The sequence below is a fragment of the Ranitomeya imitator genome, chromosome 10 (assembly GCF_032444005.1).
Source record: "Ranitomeya imitator isolate aRanImi1 chromosome 10, aRanImi1.pri, whole genome shotgun sequence".
NCBI lineage: Eukaryota > Metazoa > Chordata > Amphibia > Anura > Dendrobatidae > Ranitomeya > Ranitomeya imitator.
This window is the reverse complement of record NC_091291.1, coordinates 120,845,807-120,867,620: the sequence shown is the minus strand read 5'-3', so window position 1 is coordinate 120,867,620 and position 21,814 is coordinate 120,845,807. Positions and strand designations below refer to the sequence as shown.

Below are 21,814 nucleotides of genomic sequence, written 5' to 3'. Positions count from 1 at the left end.
AGGAATTTAGGCCCTGACTTGGGCCTATTCATGGAATTCTCGTGGCTCCGCCCACATCGTGTCTGTGGCTCCACCCCCCGAATTGGCGCTTCTCGCTCTCTGTGAGATTTTACCACCTCTGCAACTCCTGGTGGCCATCTTGGTCCACCCGGCCGGCTCACACAGGGGAGACGGTTTTTGCACATGATCAATCCGAAGCCGGTCACCCTAAATGAGCTCAGGAGCCCTCCACCGCTGATCCCAGTTTATCCCAGAGTACCTAGTCCCCCTCAGTGGACTTTGTCACTAACCGCAACCCATGGTTTCTCTGACCAAGACATTGAATCCCTCCGTGTACCCTCTGTGGCTCGGAGTGCTCGAAGGACCGATATACATGGTCCCTCTCCTACATGGGAGCTGTCGGCTAGCAGGGGCCGCGAGTATTCTAGAAACGTACAGCCGTCTAGAAACGTACAGGCATCTAGAAAACGGAAGTTTCATTTCCTGATCTCTCTCCCCAATGATTTGCTGAAACATGGCTCTGAAAATGGATCGGATATTGTCTTGGATTGCCAGAGCTTCAGAAAAGGATGGACTCGCCTAAGGGCGACGGGTCCCTTAAAGGGCACCGATTTCCCCATACCATCAACAGACGAGTACACGGAGTGTCGCCTCCATGTATCCTCTTCTGCATCCAGGCCTAACGCCAGACAACCTGCCCTGTCCACCCGGGGACCTGAACTCTGTGGATGTACAGAGGCTCACTTTTTTTGGCGTCCGAGCTCCCCCTCTGCATCACCACTATTTAGCAGATGATGCAAGAATTCAGATGCTCCCTCTCTACTTCCCTGTTAAGAGGATGGTGAATCGAGGGTTCATAATTTTCTACTCTGCACCATCAAAAGAGAGCAGCGAGGGCAAGAGACAGCTTTTTTCCTGACCTGCTGGATGTAGCCGCGCATTCTGCCACTTGGCAGATTAACCGGGTAGAATTTCTTGTGGTATACCTACCAATGTTCCTGCCTGATGTATCTTCAGTTAAAAATACCACGGACTGTCAGATAGCAAACCTGGTTCGTTCCGTCTTGCGGCTTCGGGTTCAGCACCCTACCCTTCCTTAACCGCCGCATGGGTTGCTTAAGCAATAGTCTCCTGGCCGGAGACCTTAACTACTTTTATTCACACTAGTAACCTTTTCCCGAAGACAGTACAGCTGGCCAATCAAATATTCTGAGCGGGAGACTAACAAGGGATCGTATATTTCCTACAGACCCAACCAGCAGTGGAAGGGTTGTCCAGGACAGTTTAGATCTAAGGGATCTTGGTTCCAAAAAGGGGGAATGAAAAGTAAAACTGACCCTGGACCTCAAACTTCTAACAACCTTTGACAGGGTCCTCCTTCTTCGGATGGAGTTCCTCCGCTCAGCCATTACTTCAACAGAAAAAGGTGGAGTTCCTGGCATCCTTCGACATTCGGGATGCTTGCCCTCAGATTCCTGTTTTTCGCCTCTTCAAAAATTCCTTCGCTTTTCCATCCACGAACAGTATTTTCACGTCACGACCTTGCCCTTCGGCCTGGCTACCACACCCAGAGTATTCGCAAGGGTCATGGCGGTTGTCATGTTCCTCTTGCACTCTAGAAACATGGTCATCGTGCCCTATTTGGTCGACTTTCTAGCCGCTCTTCCAGGACTATGCTGAGTCGTCTATATTACTTGTGATACCCTCTCACCTGGGCTGGCAGCTAAACTTAGATAAGTTTTCCTCATTTCCAACCCAGCAGATCTTTTTTTGAGGATGATCCTGCACACTTCCAGAAGGATGGTAATTCTCCCTCGAGACAAGGTCATGGCCCTTCAACAGGGAGCTCGCGTACTTTTGATCACATTTCATTCGATCCGCTAGGAGGGTTCTCAAAAAAAAATGGTGACGACAATGGAAGCAGTTTCCTTCACTCCGTTCGTTTTTAGCAAGTCAATCAGGCTTTCAGGGGGTAGTCTCTGAGCTCCTTCTTCAGCCAGGGCCTTTCTCCCGGTTCAGTGGTTATTAGTGACTACCAATGCCTGCCAGTCTTCTTCTCCCGATCATTACTCTGGGGATCCGAACAGTATGGCTAATCCTACAGCAGGTCCACTGCCTTCTGGTGGGTCACCCCATCCGATTCAATTGGATAATGCCACGGCTGTGCCATATGTCAATCCTCTAGCAGGTACCCACGGTCAGGCGCCATGGCCGAGGTACCTCACATTCTCTGATCGGCTGAGATCTATCATTCGGTGATCTCGGCAGTACATATCCCTGGAGTAGAACTCTGGGCGGCAGACTTATTCAGCCGTCAGGGTTTCTCCTACTCTCATATATAATTTGACATGCTATACACTCATATGTTATTGATCTCCTACTGCTTTTGCACCTAACTGGTTAGCTGAGAGCCAGCAGGAGGTGTATACTGCAGGGGAGGAGCAAACTTTTTTTGTATCACTTAGTGTCAGCCTCCTAGTGGCAGCAGCATACACCCACGGGCTGTGTCCCCCAATGAATGGCTCGGAGAAAAGGATTTTACGGTGAGTACACAAAAATCCCTATTTTCCAGAAGTGGCTTCGCTGGCAGTTTTGCACCTGTTTTTTTTGCCGGCATATTCTTCTCATTGCCTCGATCATGTAGAGCGGTTTGCTTCCAAAAAAAAAAGCCACAAGAAGAATGAACATGTTACTTGTTACAACTGCTTCACAGTTTCCATACCCTGAAGCAGTTAAAAGAATGAACAAAAGACTGAATGTGTGCACAGGAAAGTTGTTTTGACATTGCTGTGCACTATTTTATTTTTCCAGCACTTTGTCAGGGGGGTTCTAGGCTAAATCCACCTGAAAAAGATGTGGTGTTCACATGCCCTTAATCTGCTCTGGGGTCCTTCCTAGGTCATTAAAGGGGCTTTTCAGTTATTAAAGGGTTTTTCCGGGAACAGTACAAAACTTGAGGGGAGTGTAATATTGAGAATCCTAACAGTATGTAATAGATAGGTAGAAGCTGAGGAATCATCTTCAGGCTGAATTCACACGTCAGCTTTTTCATCAGCTTGTGATACCTGTTTTTCATCCGTGTTTCCATTTTTGCCATCTGCACACCATCCGTTTTTCTCCCACCCTAATAGAACTCAGATGTCACCATTATGCTGCCCATTTTTTTTTTTTACTGATCCATTAACTTGAATGAGGGATTTTGATCCGCAATCAGATCAGCATATTTCCATTTTTTTATGTGGACCATCGATGTCCAAAGAAAAGCCTGACATTGAAAAAAGGCTGAAATAAAACAAAATGTCGGGTGTACTCACACATATGACGGATTCTGACATGTGCGTGCGCCGGTTATTGAGTATTTGCCAAATCCCTGCAGCCATCTTGGCTCATAAGTCCTCAGTGCTGGAGCTGGCCTCTACCACACAAGGTGATGAAAGTGGTGATAAAACAGAGACACTGTCCTTACCACACCTAATGATACGTGATCTTTACTATCACACTGGAGGACATGTACGGGGCAGGATGAGACGTGATTGCAGGTATATTAGCACGCGCTGACACTTATGTCCTGCCAACATTTGCTGTTCTCTGTAATTGCACAATATGGATCCTGTACAAGTCTAGATACAATCAGGGTGTTGGGTGCCGGGCATTGTCCAAGGCCTGTGTGTTATCAGATTCCTCTGTGCATCGTTGGTTGTGAGTCCTGATGCTGATAAAGGATGTGACATCAATATCCGATTAGTGGGGGTGCGACACCCAACACCCCCGCTAATCAGCTGTTACTGAATGAACACAGCAGTCAACAAATATAGAGGCCGCGACCGGGTATTACAGATTCACTCTTTATTCATTTAAATAGGGGATCAGCAGTACCCGGCCGCGGCCACTATAGAAATGATGGCGCCGTTGTGTTCCGGCAGCGTCCAATAATTGCCTCCGGCGGCGTTAACAGCTGATCGGCAGGGGTGTCGGATGTCAGACTTCCATAGATCAGATATTGATGTCCAATCCTAAGAATAGGCCATAAATAAAATAGTAGTGGTCAACACCTTTAAAGAAGCACACGCAGGAAGTGTTTGTATTCATTAAATGTGTATAAGTATGTAATGTAGTGTGAGTGTGTTAATATACTCACTGCCGCTCCCTCCGGTGTCCAGCTCCGGTCTTCTCCTCTTCTCAGTGACGTCACCGCTACTAACTCAGGATTAGACCACGTTCACACCTTCAGTAATTTACCTCAGTATTTATAAGCCAAAACCAAGAGTGGAACAATCAGAGGAAAAAGTATCATAGAAACACGTCACCACTTCTGTATTTATCACCCACTCCTGGTCTTGGCTTACAAATTCCGAGGTAAAAAAAACTGACCAAATACTGAGTGTGTGAACATACGGCCTCAAGGATATGATTTTTGACACTTTTAAGTATTCGGCCATGTGCACATGTTGAGTATTTGGTCAGTATTTTACCTCAGTATTTGTAAACCAAAACCAGGAGAGGAACAACCAGAGGAAAAGTATAATAGAAACATGTCACCAGTACTTCTGTATTTATCACCCACTCCTGGTCTTGGCCTACAAATTCTGAGGTAAAAACTGACCAAATACTGAGTGTGTGAACATATGGCCTAGTATTCGGCCATGTGCACATGTTGAGCATTTGGTCAGTATTTTACATCAGTATTTGTAAACCAAAACCAGGAGAGGAACAACCAGAGGAAAAGTATAATAGAAACACGTCACCACTTCTGTATTTATCACCCACTCCTGATTGTGGCTTATAAATACTGAGGTAAAATACTGACCAAATACTGAACATGTGAACGTGGCCTAATACTAATAAGGCGTAACCTCCACGTTTGCGAGAAAATGATTATAATGCAGGATTTTTGTTCATTTTCATTGATTAGGAGCTGGAGGTTTTGAAAATAAAGCTGAAGGAAGTGAACAAGAACAGGAAGAGCAAAGAACAAGAAAATCACAATTTACAAGTGGAAAATGAGAAACTGGGAAGAGAGAAGCATCTTCTAGACAATAAGGCGAGCGTGACTTTCCTGCACCTATTATACTGGGAAATCACCAGTTACTGCACCATTCCAGTGGGGTTTTTTAATATTACTGCTGGAGTGGTGCTTTTACTGTAAGGTCCCTTCCCTAGTCTCATATTTAACAGCCGCCATCTTCCCCTTCTATCGTCACCACTCCGGTCAGTTTCCTGCAGGTTGTGACTGCCAGATTTCCCCAGTGTTTGCTAATTGAGCCGGAGCTTACAACTTAAAGGGACTCTGTCACCTGAATTTGGCGGGACTGGTTTTGGGTCATATGGGCGGGGTTTTGGGGTTTTTGATTCACCCTTTCCTTACCCGCTGGCTGCATGCTGGCTGCAATATTGGGTTGAAGTTCATTCTCTGTCCTCCGTAGTACACACCTGTGCAAGGTAAGATTGCCTTGTGCATGCATGTACTATGGAGGACAGAGAATGAACTTCAATCCAATATTGCAGCCAGCATGCAGCCAGCGGGTAAGGAAAGGGTGAATAAAACACCCAAAAACCCCGCCTCCATGGCTGAAGATTGTTCCCTCCAAATTCAGGTGACATAGTCCCTTTAACTCTAGTGCCACCTATTTACAGACAAGGTGTTTTGGGATGTTGCTCATCATCAGTGCAAAAAACGAGATCTGATTTGGATGGGTGAGAGGCTTGTGACAAGGGTCTAAGGGGTAACGTTTCTCCTTTTGGAAAGTCACAAGCCAGGCCTGGCATGTCAGCGTGAGGAGTCTAATAAGCCATGCATTCTCCTCTGAGAAAGGAAATATGCAAATTGCCTCTTCAGAGAAGAAGAGGACAAGAACTTTAGCACCACCTATTGGGAGCAGCGATCCTAAAAGTCAGTGACTCAGGATAAGGCCGGAGTCACACTAGACCGTAATACGGCCAAGTGCAATGCAATAAAAAATCGCATAGCACTCGGCACAATGTTAATCTATGGGGCAGCTCCTATTATCTGTTGTTTTCTCTGCCGTATTCAGGATCCGAGTGAAATCGCAGCATGCTGCGATTGTCAGTGTATCTCGGCCGAGAATCACCAATGAAAGTCTATGGGGGTGAGAAAAAATCGGATTACACATGGACCATCAGTGTGACTTGCGAGAAATACGTACCGGTGTTCTATAGAAAAGCCGGAAATTCAGTGCGGTGTACAGTAAAATCACACTGACAGGTTTGAATAGAACAAATAAAATTAATGTCTACACATCGTATAGGTAGATAGATAGATAGATAGATAATGTCAGTGAGACACATATATATATATATATATATATATATATATATATATATATAAAAAGAGGAGAACAAGGAGCATATAGTACTGATATATATAAACATGGTCTTTATTAGTATAAACATTAAAAACAGAAATCAGTAATACATCAAGATATAAGCATTCCTAATCAAACACAGAGGGGGAACTACCACCCCTTTGCCACCCCTGTATTAATAAATAGCTGCACAAAGAAGGGAGAAAGGCCCCATGTGCAAGGTAAGATTGGCAAGCCGGGGTATATATAAAACAGTCCAGTAACATGCGCTGGACAAGGATAGAGATAATAAATGGTCTATACCACAACAATAAATGTGGAAGGTAGGCTTACCAACGAGGAGGGGAGCAGAGGAGGAGAGCCCCGCTGGAGAAAAAACCCCGGTAATGCAGCCGCCCCTGCCTGTAAAAACTGGGGAATGAATGGAAAGCAGGGGAACGTAGCTACCTAGACTTGCGGTGCTGCGCCTCCAGCTGGCATAAACTCATATGAACTCGAGCGTGAGAAAAGATTCAAAAAAATTCCCACGCTAGAGTTCATATGAGTTTGTGCCAGCAGGGGGCGAAGCACCGCAAGTCTGGGTAGCTACGATCCCCTGCTTCCCATTCATTCCCCAGTTTTTACAGGCAGGGGCGGCTGCATTAGCAGGCTCCTGCTTGTAAAATTATTTAACCACTTCTGATGGATTTACAGTGTGGGACAAGACCGAACGATGGAAGGTATGAGATATTGTTGTTTTTTTTATTTTAACTTTGTTTCAGGTGACAAGGGTCTTCAGTTGGATTAAGCGTTTAATAAACTATTACAACACCCTGTGTCTTTATTTCATTAAAATATTTTTTTCCTTAATGTGTGTGTGTTTTATTAACCATTTACTACTATTGGATTAATAATGGATAGGTGTCTTATTGACGCCTGTCCATTATTAACCTGGCTTAATGTCACCCTACAATAGCAAGGTGACATTAACCCTTTATTACCCCATATCCCACCGCTACACGGGAATGGGAAGAGAGTGGCCAAGTGCCAGAATAGGCGCATCTTCCAGATGTGCCTTTTCTGGGGTGGCTGGGGGCCGATGTTTTTAGCCGGGGGGGGGGGGGGCAATAACCATGGACCCTCTCCAGGCTATTAATATCTGCCCTCAGTCACTGGCTTTACCACTCTGGCGGAGAAAATTGCGCGGGAGCCCACGCCAGTTTTTTCCGCGATTTAACCCTTTATTTTAACAGCTAGAGCCCCCAAATTTTGCACACAGACACTTCTAACATTAGTAGTGTGGAATATGCGAAAAAAATAAGGATATGAGATGGTTTACTGTATGTAAACCATGTCTCATATCCTGTCGGGTTTGTGAAGGAGAAAGCAAAAGCCGGTAATTGAATTACCGGCTTTTCTGCTATCTAGCGCTATATGAAATATAAATATATGCATATATATGTGGCCTCAAATATTAGTAAAAACATAAATACAGTCTATATATATATATAGGCCATGGATCCATTCTATGTCCGTTTTGCAAGCCAGCGAGAAAATCTCGCCATACAGATGCCATACGGATTCCATACGGATGTCACACGGATAATTTGATGCGAGGAAATCACATCCTCACACTGCACACGGATCACTGTTTTGGAAACATTTGTGAGATTCTCGTCCGTGTAAAACGGACCGTATTTTTATACATTGTGTGTGTCCCCGGCCTAAAAGCCAGACAAGAATCTCAATTTGCAGACACAATGTTTCGGGATGTTGCCTCTCATCAATGCAAAGTATGAGATCTGATTTTGCTAGATCAGAGGCTCTGGACTGGGGTCTATAGATATATATTGTTATCACCCAGCCCTTTCGTGGGGCTCTGCCCAGTTGTTACTGGTCTGTATAACCACGGCACTGACTGTATGTTGTGTGTATTATCTGTGTCTTAGGTAGCAGAGCTTCAAGATCAGTGTAAAAAGTTGCAGATGCAGAAAAATGACCAGAAATCCTCGGGTGACATGAAGCAGGCGTATCAACAATTACAGGACAAGATCAAGACTCTGGAAATGGAGAGAGAAGCTGCGAGGTGATTATGTGTCTATATGAATATATTAGCTGAGATTTCTCTACTCTCTGCTTGTGGCCTTTGCAGTCCAACACTATGAACAGCTCAGCGGGCGGCTGGACGTCACTAGGGTAAAACTTCACAGGAGGAGCATTACTTATATATGGTTGGGGTCTTTTAGCAATACAGAAAAAATATTATTATTTTGGTGTCTTTTGGCCTTCAGTTGCAGATATGGAGGAACAGTCACCAGAATACTGTACAGGTGATGTAAAACAGCCGCGTGTCCTCCACAAAATTCCAAAACGTAGATGTTCTAACTCTAAAGTTGTGTCCAGACAATTATTTAATGCAGGGATCAGAACCCAGAGAACTTCAGGTGTTGTGTAACTACAACTCCCATCGTGGCTACACCTCTTGGGAGTTGTAGTTTTCCAACAGCTGGAGTTCTCTAATGTGTATGGGGTGTACAAACTCTCCGCTGATATTAGGAGAAATAAGGATCAGGGTTGGATCTTCATATGCCCTGTGCTATTCCTGCTGCTGATAGAGGAGACTAGATTGGAGCAAACACCCCTCTCCCCAAATAGAAATATACACTGACCCCGGTGGACATGTTTATGGTGGAATTAGGAGAAATGGGGTTGGCCGGCTTTATTCTCTTATCCGGAGAATTTGTGCTTTTTGCGACCCCAGAAACTCAACAGAATTGAATGATGCCGGATGAATGAATTGGGCGACTGTTCTTTCCTTACAATTATTATTATTCAGTGTCTTCATTTTTTACAGTTCCGCACTCTCTGAGCACAAGAAGAAGTGCGAAATTCTCCAAAGACAGTTCCACGAGGAGATGGAGGAAGTCAGGAACCTGCGAGAAGAGAACCTGCAGCTCAGACAGGAGGTGACGACCGCCCGGCAAGATCTGCAGTCCAGAAGAGAGGACAATTCACGACTTAAGCAGCAAGTTTCCAAATTAGAGGATCAAGTGTCCAAACCACCAAACGTGGCAAATGGAACAGAGGTAATGGAGTCCCAACTGTTTAGATTTGATCTCGCTGGTACATTTGTAATTGGGACAAGATGGACACTTCAGATGCCGCCATTGCTGAAGCAGATGGAACAGTTGTGGTCATTAGACGGCATACTAAAATGCAAACTAGAGGTATATGCCCAGATATGTTCCGACCACTGCCAGGCGATAGTATGTAAGGCCGGCAGGTGACAACATTGAGCTTTTTGTGAGTTGTCAAGGACATTGAAGAACAAAGATTGTGATTAGAGCTGATCAGAAAGATTCAGAGGATCCTGGCCCAGCAGCCACGTCATTAGTCCATGACCGGCAGGCCAGAGCCCTGCGGACCTCTTCATACCTTGCGGCATCACCGGCACTTCTGATTAGCAGGCCTGGTGTGACTTCATTATGACATCGCTCTAAGCCTACTAATCGGAAGGTTCTTGTCAGCAAGTAGGAGGAGGCTCACAGGGCTCAGGTCTGGGAACCAAGGACTACCAATGTGGCCATTGGACTAAGGTTCTTCAATTTTTTTTTGAGCAATCTACTTGACATCCATATGATGAAATTCTGGTCCCAACTACCAGGAAGAACAAGATGGTCAAGACCAAAGAGCACTAGATGCCTCCAGATCCTTCCTATAGTATGGTCACACTGGTTCTTTGTGTTTTTCAGCCTCTAACAGGGGATTCTCTGATTCAGCAACAATACGAAGAAATCCGACAACTGCGGCAAGACTTAAACCGAGTACAAAATGTGTGCAGCTCGGCTGAGAAAGAGCTGAGATATGAAAGGGACAAGAACCTGGATATCAAGAAGCAACATATTCTTCTTCAGAAGGAGAATACAAAGGTAAAAATGTAACAGCAAACAGTGCCAGCCATATTGAATGATGCCCCATGTGGTATCTTCCATTTGTGCTCGCCACATGGTGCAAGGGTATACAGATTATAAGTACAGAATGATGGATAAGCGTGATATACTAGCACAAAATAATACTACAGTGCAAAAATAATGTACATTGCCATAGTGTACAAGTAGCAGTGCCACACAAAGGAAATGGCACCAAAGAATGCTCAAAAATAACAACATACCATGAAGGAAACACAATAACAACGTCATATAATGTCCAAAGACACTGGTAGAAATTGTTGTGGTCACCTCAAACTTTGAGTGCCAGGCCATCTGTGGTACCCCACTTTTACAGGAACAGTGGGATTACACAGGTCACATACACTTAAGGCTGAGCCGTACCCTAAAAATCAAGGTGTATATTACAGCTCATCATTGGGATCATGCTTCCTCTCATACTGGTAGGTAAGTGCCATTTATAGGGAGCATGAAAATTAGTATTGTATTTTTGTGTCATCCCGTATGCAACCGCATGGGGTATATTGTACAGGGGACCTTCCTGAACTGTATGAACGACTGTCTTGTGCTTTTGGGGCAGCCAGTTTATGTCTCCATATTAGATGTGTATGATGCCCTATAAAGATGAATTATTAGTCATTAATATGTGCATCCAGCAGACATTGTTCCGACTTAAAGGGAACCTGTCACCTGAATTTGGCGGGACAGGTTTTCGGTCATATGAGCGGAGTTTTCGGATGTTTGATTCACCCTTTCCTTTCCCGCTGGCTGCATGCTGGCCGCAATATTGGATTGAAGTTCATTCTCTGTCCTCCGTAGTACACGCCTGCGCAAGGAACCTAAAGCCGGTTCCGCCAAATTCAGGTGACAGGTTCCCATTAAAATCATCACATATGTATAACTGTTGCTAATGAGGTCCCCTATAAATTCTCTTCCACCCACCCTTAGCTCACTGCGGAGGTCGGTCAGGTTAAACAGAAGCTTTCCTCCATGACTGCAGCTTGCACCGGTCTTGAAGTTGACCTTGAGCAGCGACAGCACGTCATGAAGGAGATGGAGCTGGAGTTGCTTAAGAGGAACCAAACTGCTAAAGCGCTGAGCAGCTGGCAGGAGAAGCTGGAGCATGAGAAGTACCGAGCTATGGAGGCAGAAAGGATGGTAAGACACAGAAATCGTCCAGACCATATTTATCCCTACAAAATGATTATATATCTGTGGAATCGATGGGTCTTCATGGTCGCAAACCTCTATACATAGTTGATGAGTTTATTCTTTTTGGTCCTTTACCTGATGACAGTACAAATAACCTGAACATCTTACCAATAAAGGAACCTTTTCACCCCGTGTGCTGCATTGTGATTATTTTCCATTTTTCTTTCACATTTCCTAGGTGTTGGAAGTAGAGCAGCAACTGCGCGCCTCTCAGCACCAGGTATTACTGCTAGAGACTCAGAATGCCGAACGGCGCCACCTCGAGGAAGAACTGAAAAAAACAAGAGACGGTGAAGCCAAATCAAAGGTGCAACTACAAGACGAACAGCTGAAAAGGTAACAAACCATAAGGCGGTGTTCACACGCAGCGGTTAGCCGCAGCAGCCCTATGTCCCTATAGTGTTTCTCTGGACAATCACCTAATATTGCAAGGAAACCGCTGTATCATATGCAAAACTGCGCGACTGATCATAATGGCGTGCTGTTTTGCACGTGGAAACATCACAGTGGCAAAAGACTGAAGCATGACCCCCTGCGTGTGAACACGGCCTAACGGTATTGAATCAGACCGCTACCGATTAAATGAATGATGCGTACGAGACCGGTAATAGTTGGAGATTAGCGTATCAGACAAAATTCAAATTTGCCTGTTCGTACGGCTTTTCTCAGTAAATTCGATTAGCGGAGTAGTTATTCACCAATGTCTCTTATTAGGATGTGGGGTCTTTGCAGACCCCAGAGCATAATAAATGAAAATTTTTTTTTTGCAAATGTGGATTTTTGCAAGATTCGAGTAGAATTAAATTCCACTCATAGTTCTCCTCTAGTAATGGTGGATTTCGTCTTACATAAGAGCGTGGAAGCTCATTTTAGGCCAAGCGGGGTCTGCGCTGCAGGACAATGACAGATCTAACTTTATTATAACTGCTGCTCCTTTCTGTTTAGGAAAATTTTGGACCAGAATTTGGAGGAATTGCAGTTAGAAATTAAAGCCCTTCACGACAAAGAAATTTCACTCACCCAAAATAATCGTATCCTCCAACTGAAGATCAATCAGCAGGAATCCTTACGACAACATATGGATGATGAGAAAATGTCCACTGCTGTGGAGGTCAGTCTATGTAGTATTACAGCCAACAATGCACATTTTGTTTCACAATTATATGGTCCGATTTTCCCATGAGATGAGTGGATGTCCGACACCTTTGGCACCACTTACCTTACCAAATATGAAAAATCCAATTTGTGTGGAATATTAGGGCGCTTTCACATTGCGTTCCGGCACCCGTTCCTTGGCCCTGTCGGGACTCCACCCTCCATACCCCCCCCCCCCCCCCCAAATCAGAATTCTGACGTTTGCACCAATGGGATCATTGACTATAATGATCTTTCTGAGGTATATATGCCTACTGGAGGTGGATACTCCGGCGTAGGACACTGCATCTGGGTATTCTTCTCCATTAGGCATATACACCTGAAAAAAAGCACGGCAGGGCACGTATTCACTCTGCCGTCGCCATTATAGTCAGTGGTCCCGTCGGCGTATACGTCCAAATACCGTTTTCCGGAGAGTTCTGACGTTAGCCCCTTCATGACCACTGAATGGGTGCACGAACGTAATGTGAAAGACCCCTTACAAAATTAGACCTTAAGTTGGGGTCTAGCAGGACCCACCAGTAAGGGCTCCTTTTCACTTGCGTGAAATATGGCTGAGTCTCGCAGGATAAAACCCGGCTCTGCCGCCGGCACTCAGATCGGTGCGTGCAGCCGCATAGGAATACATGCAGCCACACACTCTGCTCCTCTGTGCAGGCAGCAGAGCCGGGGTATTGCCGTGCGAGATTCATCCGAGTCTCGCACAAGTGAGAAGGAGCCCTTAGTCTCAGAATTCTCTTTGCATCTAAGCTAATATACATATAAGTCAAATGTGACCAAGTTTGAGAAAACGCTAAGGTCACTGCCATACACCTGTCCACATTACACCGCACAGATAGCAATGCAATTGGCAGTCATACGAAACAAGTAATGCTCATTTCACACAGTCCTTTCCGTTTTTACATCTGGAACCATTTTTCTCGCATGTGTCAACATTTTTTTTCCATTTTTATAGAAGGGAGTAAAGTCTGAACTTTTTTTCTTTATTGCTTCATTGGGGGTAACACAGGTAACCATGGGTGTATGCTGCTGTCACTAGGAATTCGCTCCTCAGTGGTGTACACCCCGCCGGCGCAAAGCTTGTTAGTTTAAGCTTAGCGTCAGAAGGAGGCAGACCTGGATCTGATCCCAGATCCGTCTTTTCCTTTTCCAGTCACCCTGTTGTGTTTTATTAATCTTTTCCCCTGTTTTCATTTTTTTTTTCTACAGGGTAATGGTGTAATTTCTCACCCTGTTTTCCTGCACATGAGCGATCGAAAGAACAGTGTGGTGTCACCCACATCGTCCACGCTCGTGTGCGCATGGCAGGACCTTACCCCTTGTCACTTCACGGTATTTCAGGGCGATTCCAGGTGTTCGGTCCTTTCCTGTTCCACACCCCAGCCCTTTCCTCGGAGCAAGCCGAGAGGAAGATGGTGGTCACTTGCTAGTTGTCCTCCCCCTTTGTAGGGGTCGACAACGTCTTCTGCACCATCTTGGACCATGACAGTGCGGGAAGGAGGATACCCATTTTATCCCAGTGACCCCCTTTCTCATCAGGGTGCTCCTGATACCATCCTCGTATAAGTGAAGGAGTCAGGACTCATGTTTCAAGGTATTGTCCCTCCTCCTTCCCACAGTCCCTCTGTAAGGTGGCAGAGGCGCATCGATGGGCCTTCACTCTGGACATGCCCTCTTCCCCGGCGTCCCAGTCAATCGGTGCTCAACTTCCTGCTCATCTGCTTTTTTTTTTCTCCAATGAGAGAGATCGTCTCTCCTTTCCCCGGTGGCTGGTCGACTGTCCTCACGCTTTTCAGGCCTATCACAGGGCTTTTTTGCTACTGACCATTCCACGCCCTCAGACCAATCAGCGAGCAAGTCCTCTGCACACTTTTGCGAGATTCCACAGAGTTCATACCCATGCTTCGGCTGATGCAGGCCTGTTATTGTTACTTCTCCTACTGCTTTTCACTAACTGACGAGCCTTGTGCCAGTCGGTGGGTGTACACTGCTGAGAAGGAGCTAATTCTTTTTTGCATAGTGTCAGCCCCCTGGTGACAACAGCATGCACCCATAGTTACCTGTGTCCCCAAATGAAGACTCCAAGAAAGAGATTTTATGGTGAGTACCAAAAATACTTCTATTGTTGCTATTAACACTTAGCAATAAATCAGTTAAAAATGGATGATTACCTGATAAGAAACAGTTGTATTCCATTTTTCATAGTTTTGATGGACTCTCATACGCTCAAATCTGAGCAAACTGATGAGAATCGGACATGCACTGGTTTTAGTAGCTACTGAGCTTATTACTCACCCGAGACCAGCGCGGTGTCTCCACCATAGCCCCGGTGTTTGTTGATTGGCATGACATCGACAGCGCTGCAGCCAATCCATGAGCTCAGCCAATGTAGATGGCACTTCCGCTGAGCTCAGCGATTGGGTGCAGCGTCGTCGGCGTGACTTCACGGCTGCAGCCGATTAATCAGGACACGAGTATGGGTTTTAAAAAAGGACAGGATGCAGATGAGAAAAGACGGACGTATGAATGTAGCCAAAGTGACATTACTTTATGCCTCACAGTTTTGTGTCACACTCTTGTGTCCTGCGTTTTAGCGGACACACTTGGAGAAAACTAATCAGAAGCTTTTGGAAGAACTGTCTCAAGCACAAGAAGAAAAGGAGCAGCTACACAAGGAATATAATAAACTATCTAAACAGCTGGATGACTATATCAGGTACGATGGCAGGTACTTTGGGGAGAGCCACTGATCTTTCCCTCCAGTGGAAGGTGCTTTTGTTGGGCAGCGATCCTTGCTCCACTCTCTCTGTCATAGATGTCCATAGAAGAAATACCAAACTCCTATAACTGTTGTGTTGTACGAATGTGGCGATATTATCACCTTAACTTTAGATCCTCTGTATTAAATGTAAGTGAAAGCTTTAACCTTTGTATTATTACCAGGAAATATAATGAACGGCAGCTTCGATATAAGGCCAAACTCGGCCAAGCAAAGGAGACTCACTTATGTGAAACGAACCATAGGGACCTGCGCATTAAAGAGCTGGAAATGGAGCTGGTCTTCAGCCGAAGCCAGGCGGAGAAGGTAATAAAAGGCTTCTGCCATACTGAACTTTTTCTTAATTACATTGTATTACACTGTACAGATGATGTCTGCCGGATCAGCCCTTGACAGTGCAAAGGAAACTGACTGGAGAGCCCACATTGATCTCGTTTCGGCTGAAGGGTACCTATCGTCCTACAAAACTTTAGACGTGATGTGGCAATAGTTTTTATCGGCGCTGAGACCCCCACTAATCGCTAACACAAAAGCACAGGCACTCGGCTGAGAGCTGTGCCCCATAAGGACCTGGCCAATCCTCAGGGCAGAACATACGAGGTGCAGAGTCTATGCACCGCTTGTTCCACTCTCCGAGGAGAACCAATTAAGGCTTAGCCCAGTGCTCATCTTAGCACCTTCATATTAGCAATCAGAGGGGATCTTTAAACCCGAACATTCACTGATCAAAACTTCTGACCTGTCGCTATGATGTGAAAAGTTTTATGCCAAGATCTTTGCAGTTTAACATGTGACTTCAAAGCAAATCAGATTGTCTGAGTTACTGTGATGGAACATGTTAAAGTTCAAAGATCCTGATGTAAAACTTTTCACATCATAGCGACTGGTCAGAAGTTTTGATCAGTGAATGTTCGGGTTTAAAGATCCCCTCTGATTGCTAAAATGGAGGCGCTGAGATGAGCTGTGTCCCAATCAGTCCCAGGGACACCATAACAGCCTTTTAGCACACATGTCTGAATGGTGACCCCAATACTATGAGTATTTTACACATGATGTCCAGCGCCACTATATTTCTACACGGTTGTGTGAGCTTGTTAAAGCCTTCCCCTCTTACAGACACTGACACATTAGCAAACAAAGAAGAATGAGCCCAAGGACCATTCCAACTCTGCATCATGAGTTCTTGCCATTTTCTTCCAATAGGAACAGCAATGGATCAATAGGATCACAGCCGACAATGAGAATCTACATGAGGAGAAGAGACATTTGCTGCAGAAGATCACAGAATGTGAAGCGTCAGACAGAAATCACAAGTGGAAACTGCTGTCAGTTCAGAACAGGTAGAGATCGATGTTACGTTAGGACGGTCACGCCTGGATAGAAGTCACCGGTACTGATGGGTCACACTTGCCCATACTATATCCATTTGTTGCACTGACAAAAATGCAGCACGGTCACCACTTACCCCTCTAACTCTCCAGAAGTACTCAGTACGGCGAGCATTAAGTCAATGGCCGGTTATTCTTCAGAAATGATTGGAAGGGTATTTTTTTTGCTGTAAAGACTGTTCATCATATAGTATATTTGTCTTTATTACAGGGCAGATATCCTAGATGAAGAGAACAGACAACTGCAGGAAAGTCTACTCCAACTGTACAACCAAGTGGCATCACTGGAACGAGTATTAAAGAAACTGCAAACGTTCAACCTTGTTGTAAGTGAGAGTGTACGAAGCATAAGGACACCCAGCAGTGCAAGGAACCCCAATAGTCACCTCCTTCTGGTTTAGTGGGGTCTGCTCACATCAGAGGCATTAGGACGGCCCATTATACGTCTGCTTTTTAGACCCTTGGAAAAAAGTGAGATATAGAATGTAAACGTTGGCAGGGACCTCCAGGGTCTTTGCGTCCAACCCCCTGCTCAATAATAAACCATCTCAGACTTCCATTGAAGGAGAACTCACCACCTCGAGTGGCAACCTGTTACACTCATTGATCAGCCTCACTGTCAAAAAATGTAAGCCTTTCTCCTTCGCCTCATTGGGGAACAGAGCCCGTGGTGTATGCTGCTGCTGCCACTAGGAGGCTGACACTAAGTGATACAAAGAAAGTTCTCTCCTCCCCTGCAGTATACACCTCCTGCTGGCTCTCAGCTCCTCCCCTGCAGTATACACCCTCCTGCTGGCTCTCAGCTCCTCCCTGCAGTATACACCCTCCTGCTGGCTCTCAGCTCCTCCCCTGCAGTATACACCCTCCTGCTGGCTCTCAGCTCCTCCCCTGCAGTATACACCCTCCTGCTGGCGCTCAGCTCCTCCCCTGCAGTATACACCCTCCTGCTGGCTCTCAGCTCCTCCCCTGCAGTATACACCCTCCTGCTGGCTCTCAGCTCCTCCCCTGCAGTATACACCCTCCTGCTGGCTCTCAGCTCCTCCCCTGCAGTATACACCTCCTGCTGGCTCAGCTCCTCCCTGCAGTATACACCCTCCTGCTGGCTCTCAGCTCCTCCCCTGCAGTATACACCTCCTGCTGGCTCTCAGCTCCTCCCCTGCAGTATACACCCTCCTGCTGGCTCTCAGCTCCTCCCCTGCAGTATACACCTCCTGCTGGCTCTCAGCTCCTCCCCTGCAGTATACACCCTCCTGCTGGCTCTCAGCTCCTCCCCTGCAGTATACACCTCCTGCTGGCTCTCAGCTCCTCCCCTGCAGTATACACCCTCCTGCTGGCTCTCAGCTCCTCCCCTGCAGTATACACCCTCCTGCTGGCTCTCAGCTCCTCCCCTGCAGTATACACCTCCTGCTGGCTCTCAGCTCCTCCCCTGCAGTATACACCTCCTGCTGGCTCTCAGCTCCTCCCCTGCAGTATACACCCTCCTGCTGGCTCTCAGCTCCTCCCCTGCAGTATACACCTCCTGCTGGCTCTCAGCTCCTCCCCTGCAGTATACACCCTCCTGCTGGCTCTCAGCTAACCAGTTCTTGCTTAGTGTCCGTAGGAGGCACACGGACGGCTCTGCTATTCACACCCAAAACTCTTTATTATTTTATTTTAACCTTTTACATTTTTGATTTTATTTTTTCCACGGACAAATGGGGCGACGGATCCTTTCAAGGTTCCGATCTCTCTGAACCATCAACAGGCGAGCACGGAGAGTGTCGCCTCTCTGTACCCTTTCCTGTGACGTGGGAAGCCATGCCTGAGCTGATTCTTAGGGGCTACGGGTCCCTTCAAGGGCACCGATCTCCCCGCACCATCAACAGACGAGCACATGGAGTGTCGCCTCCACTTATCCTCTTCCCCAGCCAGGCCTAATGCCGGACCACTGGCCCTGTCCGCCCGGGGGCTGAACTCCGTGGATGTACAGAGGCCCCTCTCTATGGCGTCCGAGCAGCCCCCACTGTCCCACCACTGTGAAAGCGGATGGCACAAGGAGGCGGACAGTTCCTCTCCACCTCCCTAACAAAGGGATGATGGATTGAGGTTTATCCCTCCATCCCTGCACCGTCCACGCTGCAATACCTGACCTGCAGCAGAACAGAAACTCAGTCATCCGCAGCGGCTCCATGCCGGGACATGCACCGATGGTGAGTGGATCCTGTCAGTGGTGGGCCTCTGCAGCGGGATATTCACATGCTCACAGGCAGTCTCAGGCATCCCTGAGGTAACGCTCCAGCCGGCAGCAAAAATGTAGCCCCCGGCTTCGGCCGATGTGTAGGCCGCACCCCGAAAGTGCACAATGGCGCCCTAAGGCGGCTCTGCCTGCTTTTCTGGCGCCTCTCGACTGGCGCAGAAGCGCTCCCGTTTTCTCAGCCACTACAACGCCCCTCACTTCTACCGCTGGTATCGCTCCCGCCGGCTGCAGAAATTCAGGCCCCGGCTTGGGCCTATTCATGGAAGTCTCGAGGCTCCGCCCACATCATGTCTGTGGCTCCGCCCCCCGAATTGGCGCTTCTCGCTCTCTGCGAGATTTTATCTCCTCTGCAACTCCCAGTGGCCATCTTGGTCCACCTGGCCGGCTCAAACAGGGGCGACGACTTTGTATTAAAGGAGCACAACGACTCTGCAACATGACATAACCAGTATTCCCTGGTCTTAAAGGCACATGACCAGTATTCCCTGGTCTTAAATGTACATGACCAGTATTCCCTGGTCTAAAAGACACATGACCAGTATTCCCTGGTCTTAAAGGCACATGACCAATCCGAAGCCGGTCACCTAAATGAGCTCAGTAGCCCTCCACCGCTGACCCCAGCTTATCACAGAGTACCTAGTTCCCCTCAGTGGACTTCGTCACTGACCGCAATCCATGGTTTCTCTGACCAGGAGATTGAATCCCTCCATGATCCCTCTGTGGCTCGGAGTGCTCGCAGGACCAATATACAGGGTCCCTATCCTACATGGAAGCCGTCGGCTAGCAGGGCCGCAAGTATTCTAGAAATGTACAGGTGTCTAGAAACGTACAGGCATCTAGAAAACGAAAGTTTTCATTTCATGATTTCTCTCCCCAAGGATTTGCTGAGAACAAGACTGAATATGGATCGGATATTGCCTTGGATCTGGACTTGCCAGAGCTTCAGTAAACGATGGACTCGCCTATTTATATCATCAACCAATCTCTGTACATTGACGAGGACTCCGGTTCTGCTCTAGACTACGCAGTGTCCCACATGAGGAGACTAAACTCCCTCGTAGAGCATTTGCCATTCAGTCCGGATAAGCAATTCACTGGACAGAAGCCTCTACGTGGGATGCCATGCCTGGTCTGATTTTTAAGGGCGACGGGTCCTTTAAAGGCCACCGATCTCCCCACACCATCAACAGACGAGCACATGGAGTGTCGCCTCCATGTATCCTCTACTGCATCCAGACCTAACGCCAGACAACCTGTCCTGTCCACCCGGGGACCTGAACTCTGTGGATGTACAGAGGCACCCTTTTTGGTGTCCGAGCACCCCCCTCTGCATCACCACTATTTAGCAGATGATGCAAGAAGGCGGATGATCCCTCTCCACCGTCAAAAGAGACCGGCGATGGCAAGAGACTATGACCTGCTGGATGCAGCTGCGCATTCTGCCACTTGGCAGATTTACCAGGTAGAATCTCCTGTGGTATACCGACCAGTATCCCTGCCCAATGTGTCATCAATTAAAAATACCACGGACTGTCAGATAGCAAATCTGGTTCGTTACGTCTTGCGGCTTCAGGTTCAGCGCTCTACCCTCCCTAGCCGCCGCATGGATTGCTAGAGCAATGGTCTCCTGGCTGGAGACCTTAACTACTTTGATTCACACCAGTAACCTTTTCCCGAAGACAGTACAACTGGCCAATCAAATCTTCTGAGCGGGAAACTAACAAAGGATTGTATGTTTCCTACAGACCCAACCAGCAGTGGAAGGGTTGTCCAGGACAGTCTAGATCTAAGGGATCTTGGTCCCAAAAAGGGGAACGAAAAGTAAGACCGATCCTGGACCTCAAACTTCTAACAACCTTTGACAAGGTCCTCCTTTTTGAGGATGATCCTGCACACTTCCAGAAGGATGGTAATTCTCCCTCGAGACAAGGTCATGGCCCTTCAACAGGGAGCTCACGCACTTGATCACTCATCCCCTCATTTCATTCGATTTGCTAGGAGGGTTCTGAGGAAAAATGGTGACAACAATGGAAGCGGTTTCCTTCGCTCCGCTCGTTTTCAGCAAGTCAAACAAACTTTCAGACGGTAGTCTCTGGGCTCCTTCTTCATCCAGGGCCTTTCTCCCGGTTCAGTGGTTATTAGTAACTACCAATGCCAGTCTTCTTCTCCCGATCATTGCTCTGGAGTTCCGAACTGTAGTCCTACAGCAGGCAGGTACACTGCCTTCTGGCGGGTCACCCCATCCGAATTCAATTGGATAATGCCACGGCTGTGCCATGCGTCAATCATCTAGCAGGTACCCACGGTCAGGTGCCATGGCCGATGTACCTCACATTCACTGATGGGCCGAGATCTATCATTTGGTGATCTTGGCAGTACATATCCCAGGAGTAGAACTCTGGGCGGCAAACATATTCAGCCGTCAGGGTTCCGCCTCAAGTGAGTGGGAACTTCACCCGGAGGTCTTCCATCAGATCTGCCTTCACTGGAGCCCTCCAGTTGTAGATTGGATGGCATCCAGACTGAACGCCAATGTACTCGAGTTCGTGGTTCGGCCTCGAGATCCAAGAGCCATCGCACTGCATGCTCTGGTTCTTCCGTGGTACCAGTTTCCATAACCCCTCTTCCACTACTTCCGAAAGCCTTTCGGAAGCAGAAAGGGCCCCAGTGATCCTCGGAGATCAACACTGACCACGTCAGTTTTTTTGTTTGCGGAGCTAGTATCTTTCCGCCTTATTGCAACAAAACTGCAAGTAGGGACTTCCTGGCAGGGAGTCTTCATATGTGGTTCTTCC

General features: G+C 47.0%; 1 protein-coding gene across 8 annotated transcripts in view; it reads left to right on the top strand.

Moving 5' to 3' along the window:
- The window catches only part of CCDC30 (coiled-coil domain containing 30), a 61,260-nt gene that overhangs the window by 35,097 nt on the left and 4,349 nt on the right, over positions 1-21,814 (top strand). For all 8 annotated transcript variants that reach the window (XR_011315522.1, XR_011315521.1, XR_011315520.1 and 5 more), the window contains 11 exons: positions 4,913-5,041; positions 8,252-8,388; positions 9,157-9,388; positions 10,055-10,231; positions 11,198-11,407; positions 11,640-11,797; positions 12,407-12,572; positions 15,211-15,332; positions 15,560-15,701; positions 16,599-16,735; positions 16,995-17,109. Coding sequence is in view for 5 of the 8 variants with exons in the window: in XM_069742156.1 (XP_069598257.1) it covers positions 4,913-5,041; positions 8,252-8,388; positions 9,157-9,388; positions 10,055-10,231; positions 11,198-11,407; positions 11,640-11,797; positions 12,407-12,572; positions 15,211-15,332; positions 15,560-15,701; positions 16,599-16,735; positions 16,995-17,109 (1,725 nt within the window). In the remaining 3 variants the exon portion in view is untranslated. The remainder of the gene's footprint in view (positions 1-4,912; positions 5,042-8,251; positions 8,389-9,156; positions 9,389-10,054; positions 10,232-11,197; positions 11,408-11,639; positions 11,798-12,406; positions 12,573-15,210; positions 15,333-15,559; positions 15,702-16,598; positions 16,736-16,994; positions 17,110-21,814) is intronic.